The following is a 13667-nucleotide window of genomic DNA, read 5'->3' on the forward strand; positions in this document are numbered from 1 at the left end:
TGACGAGAACGAGACGGATACAAATTTTCACAGGTTGGAAGATATCTGTTTAATGAAAGGACTGGGTTGCAGAGACTCGTGGCGACACTTCCCGCGATCGCCGGCAGAGGGCTACGCTCAACTTTCACTTTTCTCGCAAGTTCTCGATCATGTATATGTATATATTCCTGGGTTGCTTCTTTCTAAGCATACGAACAGCGGAGGTACACCATAAATGCGAACGAAGGTACTTTAGGGGATCCTCGAGGGTAAAAAGCTTGTTGCGGGCCTATCTACTTATACGAGTGGAACAAGGTTACGCGATACATTTCCGGTCGCGGTGTCCATAAAAGAGAAGGGGAAGGGAAAAGCGTCGAGGGGTCGTTCGCGTTACGATTCCCTCTCGCATCCGGGGCGGGCAGGTACGTGCGCTAACTCCCCGGTTCGGATCGTCCTGTACACGCTCAGGCATTCATGTCCCATACATATTTATGCCGGTCGGGTGCACGTAACAGGTACGCCGTTCTATATACAGGTATAGTAGGCCGGAGGTCTGCGGGTGGCAGGATATCATGGAGAACATCACGACGTGTCGGGGTGTGATACGTTTGTTTCGTAACTAGGCGGGTAACATTGTGCCCTGTACACGTCGCATGGAAACACCTGCACGTCGTGGACCGGGCTGCTGTAGCCCGGTCCTCTTCGTCATCGTGCACGAACGGTTATCATCGGCTGCTATCCTGACCGAGGAACAGAGGCCTTCGACGGGGGCATATCGAGCCACGACGCACGGCAGCCTTCTGTCGTTTACACGTCGCCTCCCCGACCGCGCACGGTCTTCAATCTACGGAACCCCAGCCCCCTGTTTCAACCCCCCTCCCCCAGGGGGAATCGATGGAACGATAGACTTTCGACGTCTGAAAGGACTCTCGTAGCTTCGGTGCATTGCGGCCAGATCGTGTCCGCGATGCAGTCGCGACAATTGCGGGTGTCGTGCACCCGCGGAAACGAGATGTGTGTTCTCAGGCCTGATTCGACACCTCTGGGAAACATATATGTTCCTCTCGAGGGGCTCGACGAGTTGCAAATAATTGGGGAAAATTGGTAGTCGTGATTTTCTCGTTCTGGAAGTCTCTCGATGAGAGCTATTTGGTAAAAACATTTTGAAAATTCTAGCACGGACGATAGAAACACTGAGAAACTTGAGATATCGTGGGAAATATTCTATTTTAACCCTTAAGTGGACTCTCGATCTCAACTGAATTATTTTGCTTAATGTTGATTGTTAAATTGGTAAATGGGAATCAACTTTTCTTTAAAGCATTTAAAAAGTAATGAAAGAGTGTAATTTAGAATACGTTACGATGCAGAATAATCTCCATTAGAGGTTGAAACCATGTTAAAGTAAAAAGTGAAATACAGCGAATCTGTTCGGACGAGTGAAACAGGTTCACGGTTGGTCAGACGAATACAATGGAGGCTATCTTTGTTGAGCAAATGATAAATGCTATAAGGACGTTCCACGGACAGATAAGTAGAATAGATACCACCAGAGTCGGACAAATAAAGTAGCCTTAGCCAGATAAATGTGGCAAAGACGTCCCGCGAATAACTAGTAGAAGAGGACCGTTTTTGGTCGGACCTAGGAAACTGGAATCACTCCTGCTTAGAGTCTTCGTGAAAAATGACCAACTACGTTCGGTCAATCCTATATTTCGCTGTTCAGGCATAGTGCAAACATCGAAAATCGTTTCTCAGTTTCTAGTAAAATATTTTTCTGGACCCCGATAGAAATAACAAGTTCGCCAAGAATTCGCATTCGTTGAAGGCGTTGCGAAAACATATTTTCAGAGAAGCTGTAAGAAAAGGGAAGAAATCGAAGACCCTCTTAATCACCGTCTCAAAGAGTCGGGTCCGCGACCGCAAAAGTGCTGAATGGATCGCGTGTCTCGATGTTTCTCGAGTGTCGGGAACGGCGTCGTGACGCAGCAAAAGTCTCGCGCGGGATAATGAAAATGTGTCTTCCGCGGGACAGACAGCCGGCAAGAAAAACGACAAAGCTGGCGAGAGCCGTTTGACGCGAGCACCGCGCGCTCGCGACCCCGGCGAAGAAGAAGAAAAACTTGGAAAAGAATCGATAAACCCGGGGCCACCCTTTTCTCTTCGTCCTCCCGTCCAGGACACGCGACGACGATGACGGTGCTCGCGAGGGTGCGAAATTCACCCAACATCGGATACGACCCCGTCTCAAACGCATAAAGCACCTTCGTAATGGAAGCATTCACCCAAACTATAGTTGTGTCCCCAACGAACGTCGCTTCGACTCTTTCTTTCGCGAGATCGCGTTTCTCCTCGCTGCTTAAAGAAACAGACGCGCATTCAACCACCCGTATCGCGAGTGGCTGTCATTTTTACATTGTCTCTCGTTTCTCTTTCGAGCCGAGGCAATCGTTATTTGATAGTGCGTTTCAAAGACCGCGATACAGAGTTTTCCAACTATTTTTCTGGATCATATATTTATTTTCCTCCAATGAAATTCGGTGGACAAGAGATCCCGCAATCAAAGAGATACTCCAGAGATGCTCCATATTTATACAGACGAAATATTTGAGCAATGAACCACGAATTTCGTGGGATCGTGTTTTTCGATAAGTTTCGCATAAGCGTGGGATCGTACGTGTGCTCGAGGAAGACGTTAACCGAGCCGTCGACCGAAGTTACAGGCTATTTATCTCCGTATTTTTATTCCGGCGGGTCGAGCGATATTAAATTGCTTCTTTCGTGGCGTCCGCCAACCCCTACGCCCACGCTCGCATCCGGGAACGCTCACCCTCGTCTGGCCGCGGCCAGCGAGCTGACTGCCAGCCTTATTTCCTATTTCTTTGGACGCGTCTACGGCGAGCATCGCTGGATACCGCGGAATCGAGGAAAGAGAAAACACCGTGTCCAGGAAATAAGAAACGGCCTCGAAGCGAGCACAATAAATATCGCCCGGGGGTGAAAAATTTATAGCGTGGCTCCGTGGGGACGCTGGTGAACGTCGATAATTTTGTCGATCAAAAAAATTGTTAGAGATTTGTTTGGACAAAGTTTCGAAAAAATCTCGAGGCAAGCAGTGACGTCCGTTGCTCCACGGTTTTGACGTTCGTTCCACGATACGAAAGAACTTCCCAGCGGATGGTATGGCTGGTCCAGCGAATCCACGGCTCCGTGGTCTGCCTGTTGGCTCGACTAAATTGAAAATTTCACGCCTGACGGTATGTCCGTCGGTGATTCGACGGGATTTCATCGACAGATGCCGAGGATTTTGCATAACCTTTCGCTCCCGCGGATTGGAATCGAAGCGAAAATATTGGGGGTATCGCGACGCCGTGAAAACGCTATATTTTCCCGGACTGGGCGAAATCCGTTATGGAGCTTTTGTTTTCGATTCGAGCGGCTTCGACGATTCCCCGGAACATCGGGGGCAAAGCCTCTTTCAACGAGAGGTAGTTACGTTTGAAAGAATGGATCTGATCCGGTATATGTCCTTAGAATGTCGTCGAAATATGAGAACGCTCTCGGATAAAGGCTGACTCACGGGTTACTTTTATCGAAAAATCGATTTAATAGGTTTCAGTTCGCGTACGGGGTGTACAGTCTGTCCCGCGAGAGCGTGATTTATCGAAAGGCAGAGCAATATTCAACTAGGTGTTTCCTGAATTATTTTATATTTGTCTGGGGAAGATTATTTTTTCCTGATCCAGCGATCTCCGTTTCGTTGCAGGCGGAAGGTTCGTAGTCACGTCCCAAGGCGACCTGCACATTAGAGCCGCCAGACCGGAAGACGGTAGGGCCACCTACTCGTGTTTAACCCTTCACGCGTTGACTAGCGAAAGAAGAAGAAGCGAACCTGCAACGTTAACAGTCACAGGCACGTCGACACCATTTTTTAAAATTTAAACAACGTAGTGGATCGTTTTACACTATCTTAGATTACTGTTTAATACATCGAAGATAAAAGTAGCGCGTTTTCGACACACACCGTCCCTGTATTTATTTCTCTTTTCACGGTTCCATTCACCTTTCAGAGCCGAGCGGATCCAAGCCACCAAAGCTGATGCAAAGATCGCAGATCGCCATCTCCGCTGAAAGCGGCTCGGACGTTCACCTCACTTGCTCCGCACAAGGAAGCCCGCCCCCGCAATTTACCTGGTACCGCGATGTTAACGGTTGGTTTAATTAGAAGATTGTTTACTGTATAATCTGGAACGCACCGTGCGCCGTATAACACAACACGATGCCCGTGATACCGACATCGTACGAACGTTGCTTTCGAATTAGACCACAATCGAACGTTACGCTAAATCCCGCCTGGCAAACCGACGATTATTTTTAACTCGAGCGATCCGATGGGGAAAAATAACATTTGTCGAGCATAATAAATCGGTCTGTTTGCGCAGGACACTCGATACCGGTTGAGTCCTTCGGCAGGATTCAACTGTGGGGCGATTTGATGCAAATCCGTCGTGTGGACGCTCAGGACGCAGGAAGGTACATTTGCCGGGCCAGCAATCAGGTCGGCGAGCAACGAGCAGAAACACACCTCTCGGTCACGTCGAAGCTCAACGCGCGAATACAGCCCCGCGTTCAGGTACGACGCAACGTGATCGTTACTAAATTATTACTAAATTATTCTGCCTGTCAGAAATCCAGTATCAACGTTCTCGAGACGCTCGAATAATTCCGACGGTACGCGAAACTTCGACGATCGCCTCGAAAATCGCGACGATGCCCCTAAACGTTGGAACTCGACTCCGAAAATCGATTTCGACGGCTCGCGAATCGCTCTTTCGAGGCTCGTCGAAAATTACAAAACTCGAGTCGCGCTCTTGGGCACGTAACAAATAGCGAGTTTCAGAACTCGTGATCATCGACGCGATCCCCGACAAATTGCGTCGTGTCATTAGACCCGTCGAAAGCCATCGGTACGTAGCGTGGGGGCGTAGTGACGCACAGCTGCGTGGAATCGTGACGCGGGCATTAACTTTCGTGCACGAATCGTTAACCGTTTCCCGGTATTTACAGATCATCAATTCCGGAGAGTCTGCCACTATGAATTGCACGGTGGAGGGTTATCCGGTCGAGAGCGTCGAGTGGTTGCACGACGGTATGCCAGTATTGACCGCGCAGGACACGAGGATCAAATTGCTGGCTCCTCTGGTCCTCGTGATAGGCTCGGTGGGCCGAAAGGACAAGGGGATGTATCAGTGCCTCGTTAGAAGCGACAAGGAAAACGCTCAAGCCACCGCGGAATTGAAACTGGGAGGTATGCTACCGATAATTACGAGCGTTCGCTCCCTTTCTTGATTAGGTCCTCGAGCACCGCCATTGAAATGTACACCAGTATCTTTATTTCCCCTTACTTGGCAACGTACGTTTGTATATTTACATCATTTTCCTCCCGCCATTAATAAAACGCGAGTCGAATTTTAACGCAAGTAGAAATATCGACCGATGGTCGGACGAAACGTATATTCGATAAATTATCTCGAAAAAATTCCTTTTATTCGACTTACTTTTAATCCTTTGGTTAGTTCCAACCCATTTCGAAGACCAACACGCCCAATGATTGTTCTTTCTTCCATCCACAGTGACGTAACGACGTTTTCGAGGACGGAGGGTGCAGCAGGGGAATAAAGAAAATATTATCGCGAGAGTGGCAGTAATGTTTGTTCGATCGTTTCAGACACTGTGCCAGAGCTGCAGTACACGTTCATCAAGCAAGCTCTGCGACCAGGACCGCCGGTGTCGTTGAGGTGCTCGGCGACAGGATCCCCGCCCCCATCCTTCACTTGGCTCCTAGATGGAGAACCTCTGAGCGAGATCGCGACTGGGCACAGGTGCGCATCTAGATCCCATCGATCAATATTCCGCTTCTTAACTGAAAACAATGTCTACGCAGGTACGCGATAGGACAGTACGTCGATCAGTCCGGGGACGTGATCAGTCATTTGAACATATCATCGGCCGGCGCGGAGGATGGCGGCCTGTACGCCTGCGTTGCGTCCAATACTCTGGCCACGGTCGAGCATAAATCGAGATTGAACATCTACGGTAATTGAAACGGCGATTGGCGTCGAGCAATCACTTGATCCGTGGCTAATTTGTATCAACCAGTCACTAGTATCTAAGATTCTTCGGACAAAGGGCACTGTAATTTTTTCGAATATAATATGGAACTTTAGAAATACAGTTTTGCACTATCTTAATTGCTCGCCAAAGGAAAATGCCTGTAGATTTCTCCAGTTAATATTTTTCCCGGAATAACCGTTATATTCTTGGAACTGTCTGCCGCCGCGCAATAGTAAATTGATCGAGAAGAAAACGCGGCGCAAAGTTTTTAATGCACTCGGAAAAAGCACTTAGAGTTAATAGAGCAAAGTCTACCGAAGGTAGCCAAAACCGTTGGCTTGTTCCAATTTAATGCGTTCATTGCACGCCGAGAGAGGATAATTTCTAGCGATCGCTCGGTCTTGCAATTCTATTTTTGGAGGAATTCTATTTCTAATCATTGAATACCGAATGATACCTTTGTTCTAAATGGCGATGACGAAAGTACTCGCGTTCGATATTCCGAATCGAGCTGCGGAGCCACAACAATTTCAATTATCGTCAGTCGTATTAGATCCGAATAGGTATGATCGAATTAAGCGTATTAGGAGGCACTTCACGTCGATTAATAATTTCAGGGCCACCATACATACGATCGATAGGGCCGGTCCGTGCGATAGCTGGCGCCGACACCACCATAGCCTGTCCTTACTCGGGTTACCCGATCACGTTGGTCGAGTGGTCCCACGGCGGCGTGGATTTACCCTTTGACATAAGGCACCGTGTCGACAGCGAGGGTCACCTGACGATCGGGAACGTGGACCCAAACGACGCTGGCATCTACACCTGCATAGTGAAGTCGAGGACAGGGGAAACGGCGAGCAGGGACATACGACTCACCGTCAGCAGTGAGTACTTTACCCATAGAAAATTTTACAAGAAACAGGTTAAGAGCAATCTCCGTGCAGGAGGAAAATTAATATCCTAGAAAAACGAACTAGGAAGACGAATCTAGTAAAATTGCTTCGTTTCACAAACATTTACTCTCGAACGATGAGTTAGAGAAGTTCCTTGAGTCGCAATACTTAAAACAAATACATTCAATTATATATTAATTCTTGACGATTTATTTATTAGAACAAGAATTCTATTTTTAGCGTTATTTTAACGACAGACTATTCTTGGAAAAGTTGAAGCAGCAAGTAATCGTAGGTGGACTCGCGTTAACAAGAAACGCGGCTTCGTTTCTCCCTTCCTCGTGGTTTTCTCGCTCGCGTTCGCGAAGAAGTCACGAAGCTCAATGGAAGAAGTAAATTACACACCAGCAAGAATCCATGTAGCGTTAGTTTTTAAGCTTCCCTCGTTTGTCAAGCCGGGAAGAAAATAGGGTTGGCGAAAGAATACGTGGCTGGAAGATAGTGAGTTTCTGGCCAGGAAATAGTTTCTCGCTTTTTGTTCGCGGCTCTTAAATTACTCTCGAACAAAATACTTCTATGAAACTCGTTCGTCTATCAAGCACTGTTGCGATAAAATGAAGATTTATCGTCCTTTGAGTAAAAGGATATTAAATATTCAAGAAATCTTTACTCGATTTTTTGGCTACTTTTCAGAAAAAAAGACAATCAAAATTTCTATTTCAGGTCCTCCGGTTATGAGTCCATTCAATTTCCCGCCGAATCTGCAGGAAGGAAGCCGCGCCCAGGTCACGTGCAGCGTCACATCCGGCGATCTTCCGATATACTTCTCGTGGCTCAAGGACGGCGAACCGCTGCCGTCCTCCTTGCGCGTACGTTTCCCTCCCCCGATCAATTACTTTACTATGCAATTATTTTAATTCCGCACTTTTGGCTATTTTACAACCACCTCTAGTTTCTTGTTTCCTGAGATCCACCAGAGTTTCTAATTAAGCAAATGTTCGAGCAAAGCGATATCGTGTCGCGCGATCGGCGTCGAAAGCCACAAAGACGAACAAGTTTCTATTACCGGGTAAACCCTGACTCGCGTCCGTACGTTTGCGTTACAGATCGAAGACAGAGTAGCCGAGTTCTTCAGTCTGCTCGTTTTCAAGGAACTCTCGTCCCGTCACAGCGGCAAGTACACTTGCGTGGCGACCAACAGCGCGGCCAAAGTCAACCACACCGCGGAACTTTTGGTCAAAGTGCCGCCGCAATGGATCTTCGAGCCGCAAGACGTCGCCACCCTTCTCGGTAACCCGTTGAACGTTCACTGCGAGGCGAAGGGGTTCCCGCCGCCGCGTGTCACCTGGCTACGTTCCAAAAGTCGAACAGCCAATGACTATCATCCCCTGGTAGACGGCTCCGACGGCAGACTAACCATCTTGCCCAACGGATCTCTGTGGACAGCGTCCGCTGGACCCCAAAACGAGGGTCACTACCTCTGTAGAGCCACCAACGGGATAGGACCTGGCCTCAGCAAAGTGATTTACGTGTCTGTTCACGGTCGGTATTAAAAGATAAATATTGGTAGCTTCTGCAAACTTTTTAGCAAGTGTCCCTAGTCTCTAAAACCTCCCCTTATTTAGAAACATAGCTTTGAATGTTGTGACCACTTATCTTGTGTGCTACTTATAATTCTACTGAACATGATATACAAACACTTCTATTGAATTAGGAGCATACGAATTATAGCTGAATTAATGTCGTATAGATGCGTAGAAATACGACATGATTAGCGTTTAGATGCATGTAAACATACATAATTCAGCTGAACATCAAATGGTGACACTTGTATTGAATCAGGAGATTGCTTGACAGTCAAATTGTAGTTGAAAAATTGAAGAGTTTTTATCAAGGGCCAAAATCCGTTCGTTTCCAGAGCCGGCGAGGTTCGAGTTCCAAAGCAAAAACGTGACGATCCGCCGTGGAGAGTCCGTGACTCTGGATTGCACCGTCATCGGGGATAATCCCATAGAAGTGCTGTGGATGCACAACAGCAACCGGTTAGACACGAACAGCCACAGGCTGAGCATAAGTCAAATGAAAACGGAGCACGGTCTCAAGTCGCAGCTGTCTATAGGGACCAGCGATCGTCAGGACTCTGGGGTCTATCGATGCACGGCTGACAATGCGTACGGGAGGGCCGAACATCTTATTTACCTGGCTGTTCAAGGTACAAATCTTCTACAATTGCTAATACATTATCCCCCAGTTATCGAACATATGGCGTAGTTTTTTAACATTCGTGAGTTCTTCGTACGTTCGTAGCAATTGAGTCCTGGATTAAAATTTTCAGCGCCTTTAAACCGTTAAGTTAAACTAATAATTATTTAATACATGTAAATGTAATTATTTGAAAATTTATATTATCCTCCATTAGGTCGTTATTTTTTAAATGCTTTAAAGGAAAATTGATTTCCATTTACCAATTTGGCAAAAAGTCCACTTAAGGGTTAATAACGCGAGATTTCGACTTAAACGTTATTAAACATGTACCGATCGGCGTTAACGAGTATGAATATCTTGTTTAAGGAAGATTAATCAGCATTTTCGAATAAATTGATTTTTTGCCCCACTAGTCAAAGAATTCATTATGCTTCGCTTTGTGAATACAGAGAGGCCGGATCCACCAGCTTCGCTGGAAGTCATAGAAATCGGCTCGCGATCAATACGATTGCTGTGGAAAAGAGCTTTCGACGGAAACAGCCCAATACGGAATTACGTTATTCAGTATCGGTCCCTGAATCACGTTTCGGTGGACGATTGGAACCCCGCAAAAACGCACAATGTCACCTATTCACCGGGAAGTTCTAATAGCGGGAACACGATACATCCAACGCAAAACGGTACGTAGACATATTGAAACCGACAGGCGTGGTCGATTTTTCAAAAATTTGCATTCATTCGAATCTAAGCGGACAGACACTGCCACGCTGTTAAAAGTTTTAACTTGAAACGGTGCAACTCGAGCCATCGTTTCGAACAATCGGAGCAGTATGGAACTGTATATCACATACAGAGTGTTTGGCCATCCCTGGGAAAAATTTTAATAAAGGATTCTAGAGGCCAAAATAAAACAAAAATCAAGAATAGCAATTTGTTGATGAAGGCTTCGTTAAAAAGTTATTAACAATTAAATTCAAAAATTTCAAATCGTTCTGGAAAAATTATTTTCGGTTGCGGGGGTCAATTACAATCATTTTTGGTGAATACTCATACCCACGAAATCCTACTCAGTTTCGAGAAAAAAATTCAGTACGAGCGGAACTTTAAACGTTAATAACTGTTTAACGGAGCCTTCATCAACAAATTGCTATTCTTGATTTTTGTCTTATTTTGGCCTCTAGAACCCCCCATTAAAATTTTTCCCAGGGGTGGCCGAACACCCTGTATAACATTTCTTTTTTGTTACTGACCTTTGTCTCACTAAATAAAAAAATATTTTTGGACTTTCCTTTTGGGTTTCCTTGAAAAATGAGTTACTAAAAATTTTTTAAAGAATATTGGCGATCTTGAAGTATCCTTAAATCTTCATAAATAATATATCGAATTCATGCGTGACAACGCGTTTTAAAGTATTGCTATTCGCGTTTGCAGGTTTATCCCCTTTCGAAACGACGAGCGAGGACCAGGAGGTGGCTTTGGTGGGCGGACTTCATCCAGCCGTGACTTATACGTTTCGTATATTTGCTATAAATTCAATAGACGTGAGTGCACCCACTGATCCCGTGGTGGCGAAGACCCAAGAAGAAGGTAAAGAATAGTATTCGCCTTTTCTTCGAACGTCTTACAGCGCTCGTCATTTTATTGCAAACTTTGTGACTTTGTATCTTAACAACAGCGCCGACAGAACCGCCCCAAAACATCAAAGTACAATCCGCGGGGCCCGGGGAACTTATGGTTAGCTGGCAGGTAAATATATTGTTTCTAAATTAAATTAATTTGGTAATTTTTAAGATGATCTCGATTCCGTTCACAGCCACCCCCTAAAGAATCCTGCAACGGAGACCTATTGGGCTACATAGTGACGTGGTCGGAGCATTCTTCCTCAACTTCTGGTGTAAACCAAAGCAAAAGTTTAACTGTGAACGGATGGGCGACAACAAAGGTGCAACTTACGGGCCTCAGAAAATTCACGAAGTACGATATATCGATCAGAGCTTTCAACAGTATAGCCAGCGGTCCAGTTAGCGTTCCTATTGTTGGGACAACTCAAGAAGGGGGTACAGTAAACTTTTCCTCGTTAAAAAGAGAGTAACGTTCCTATTTGACCGATTAATAATAATTATATTTAATATTTCAGTTCCAGAGACTCCACCGACCAACGTGTCGTGCGTTGCCCTGTCTTCTCAAAGCGTGAGAGTGTCCTGGAGCGCACCACCACCCCACCAACACGGTGGAATTATTCAGGGTTACAAAGTATACTACAGGCCAGTGCCAACCGACAACAGTAAGCGATCCAACCGAGATCAGAAAAAAATTTGACGACTCTGTATTTAAAAATAGGAGCTAATAACGCGTATTAACAACCGACGAACGTTGTTTCAGTGGACATATCGACGGTCGGCGAAGTGAAAAAGACCACAAGCGTGGAAACCTATCTGCACACCCTGTACAAATACACGAATTACTCGATCAGGGTACTGGCTTACACGGGAGCAGGCGACGGAGTCCTCAGCCCGCCGATCTTTTGCACCACGGAAGAAGATGGTAAGAATTACTTAAACCTATCAATTTTTATCGTCTCTGTTGCAAGAAGTTTACGGGAAAGCAACGCGTGAAACTCTATTCGAATCGCGTGGTAGATTTACTGGTGTTCTTTTTCAGTACCAGGTCCTCCAGCTGGTATCAAGGCCTTGGCATTAACGGCCGAGAGTATATTAGTTTCGTGGTTACCGCCCCTACAACCGAATGGGAACGTCTCCAAGTACACGGTTTACAGCAGAGAAGCCGGCTCCAGCAACCATAACACGCACACGATGCACGAGCCACCGTCGTCGCCCACCGATACTCTCACTATGGAACTGCGAGGTTTAGTCGAAAGGTGATTAATAATTATAATTTTACGAAATAAATATAGAAAATGTTGATAACGAAACGCGCCGCCTTCCCAGACAACTGTACGAGTTTTGGGTGTCCGCGACGACTGGACTAGGCGAAGGTGAATCGACCACTATAGTGACCCAAACTACGAATACCAAAGGTCCGATAACTTTCTAAAGCTCGTCTAATCGTCCAGTCCTCGTTAAATAAAATTTTGAAAATTCTTTAGCTCCAGCCAGAGTGGCCTCTTTCTCGCAATTGCTAAGAAGGGCAATTAAATCATCCATCACATTGTCGTGTCTGGTGGTCGGGAATCCTACGCCAAGACCTACGTGGACCTATCGAAATGGACAGGTCTCCACTGGTCGACATTACGAGCTGACTTCCGAGGGTCACCTCAATATTCGTGGTTGGTTCGATAAATAATTAGTACAAACTATTATACAGATAACAAATATTATACAGAGAATCATCGTTTCTTCAGGATTAGAACAGTCGGTGGCGGGAAATTATACTTGCTCGGCCAGCAATTTGTTTGGCGACGATTCCATAACTTACACGCTAGTCGTGGTGATGCCGCCTAAAGCACCGACGCTAGAACTGCAGTATACTACAACGAATAGCATAAGGCTTCGATGGAATCACCCTAACAACGGCGGTGCTACTATTCAAGGTACACGAAAGAATTTAGGTACTGTAACTGGTTCTTTTATCGTAGAATAGAACTATAATAGGGTTAGGTTGCAGATCAATTTCCCGAACTTCACCCTCTCTGCTACTATATTTCATATTTTCGAATTAAGTGAGGTAACGAGAAATGAAATAAAATAATTTCGATTAACAATATGATTGTTGGGTCCCGTTAGGTTACGTATTGAGTTACAAAAGGGACCAAGGTGGCTGGGAGGAAATCGCGTTGTCACCCGAACAGACAGAGTTCATTTTATCAGGGTTAAAGTGCGGGTCCTCGTATTTGGCGCACTTGACGGCCCACAATCGCGTGGGTACTGGAGATCCGAGTCCTCTGATAAGCGCGACGACCAAAGGAACTGGTAATTCTAGATCACGATTTAAAACTTAAATAAGTTACTATGGACCAGTGTATCGGTAAATTCTATTTGCAGCACCTCTATTGCCGAAAGAACGGGACATCATCTCCGCAAATGGCACCACCGTGAAGCTGAACCTGTTGTCCTGGCCAAACGGCGGATGTCCCATTCAATATTACACGGTGGAGTATCGTAAACGCATAAGCACGGAACCGTGGATCTTGGTGGCGAGTCGCGCAACGGAAAACCTGATCATACGAGACTTGAAGACCGCCTCGTGGTACAGTTTGCGTCTGACAGCCCACAACGACGCCGGATCGACGCAGACGCAAATGGAGTTCGCGACGACCACGCTGAGCGGCGTCAGCATAGGTCCTCCAAACGACCTGATCATGGAGGACGACGTGAAGAAGACTATACCAAATCAGAAGGTGCTGTACGTCGTTGTACCTGTCGTCTGCGCGATCGTCCTCGTCGTTTCGGCCGCCATTTTAGGATACGTGATGCTGAAACGCAGTGGAAGGTGTGCACGCATCCTAAGTAACGT

At 46.2% G+C, this 13667-nt stretch overlaps 2 protein-coding genes across 5 annotated transcripts in view; one reads left to right on the forward strand and one right to left on the reverse strand.

The window, feature by feature from the left end:
* Evi5 (ecotropic viral integration site 5) overlaps positions 1 to 13667 on the reverse strand; it is a 472270-nt gene that overhangs the window by 375788 nt on the left and 82815 nt on the right. The gene's annotated exons all lie outside the window — the stretch shown is intronic.
* The window catches only part of Dscam3 (Down syndrome cell adhesion molecule 3), a 180059-nt gene that overhangs the window by 161463 nt on the left and 4929 nt on the right, over positions 1 to 13667 (forward strand). For 3 of the 4 annotated variants that reach the window (XM_076771883.1, XM_076771884.1, XM_076771881.1), the window contains exons 8-29: positions 3746 to 3892; positions 4050 to 4190; positions 4422 to 4612; positions 5047 to 5287; positions 5708 to 5861; positions 5924 to 6075; positions 6711 to 6980; positions 7713 to 7858; positions 8096 to 8531; positions 8908 to 9201; positions 9644 to 9874; positions 10626 to 10781; positions 10870 to 10940; positions 11008 to 11251; positions 11332 to 11478; positions 11577 to 11738; positions 11856 to 12072; positions 12143 to 12231; positions 12301 to 12480; positions 12556 to 12762; positions 12938 to 13123; positions 13196 to 13643. In XM_076771883.1, coding sequence (XP_076627998.1) covers positions 3746 to 3892; positions 4050 to 4190; positions 4422 to 4612; positions 5047 to 5287; positions 5708 to 5861; positions 5924 to 6075; positions 6711 to 6980; positions 7713 to 7858; positions 8096 to 8531; positions 8908 to 9201; positions 9644 to 9874; positions 10626 to 10781; positions 10870 to 10940; positions 11008 to 11251; positions 11332 to 11478; positions 11577 to 11738; positions 11856 to 12072; positions 12143 to 12231; positions 12301 to 12480; positions 12556 to 12762; positions 12938 to 13123; positions 13196 to 13643 — 4510 coding nt within the window. The remainder of the gene's footprint in view (positions 1 to 3745; positions 3893 to 4049; positions 4191 to 4421; positions 4613 to 5046; positions 5288 to 5707; positions 5862 to 5923; positions 6076 to 6710; positions 6981 to 7712; positions 7859 to 8095; positions 8532 to 8907; positions 9202 to 9643; positions 9875 to 10625; positions 10782 to 10869; positions 10941 to 11007; positions 11252 to 11331; positions 11479 to 11576; positions 11739 to 11855; positions 12073 to 12142; positions 12232 to 12300; positions 12481 to 12555; positions 12763 to 12937; positions 13124 to 13195; positions 13644 to 13667) is intronic. The other variant, XM_076771880.1, reaches the window with a different exon arrangement.

Source organism: Colletes latitarsis, chromosome 8, assembly GCF_051014445.1.
Source record: "Colletes latitarsis isolate SP2378_abdomen chromosome 8, iyColLati1, whole genome shotgun sequence".
NCBI classification, from domain to species: domain Eukaryota; kingdom Metazoa; phylum Arthropoda; class Insecta; order Hymenoptera; family Colletidae; genus Colletes; species Colletes latitarsis.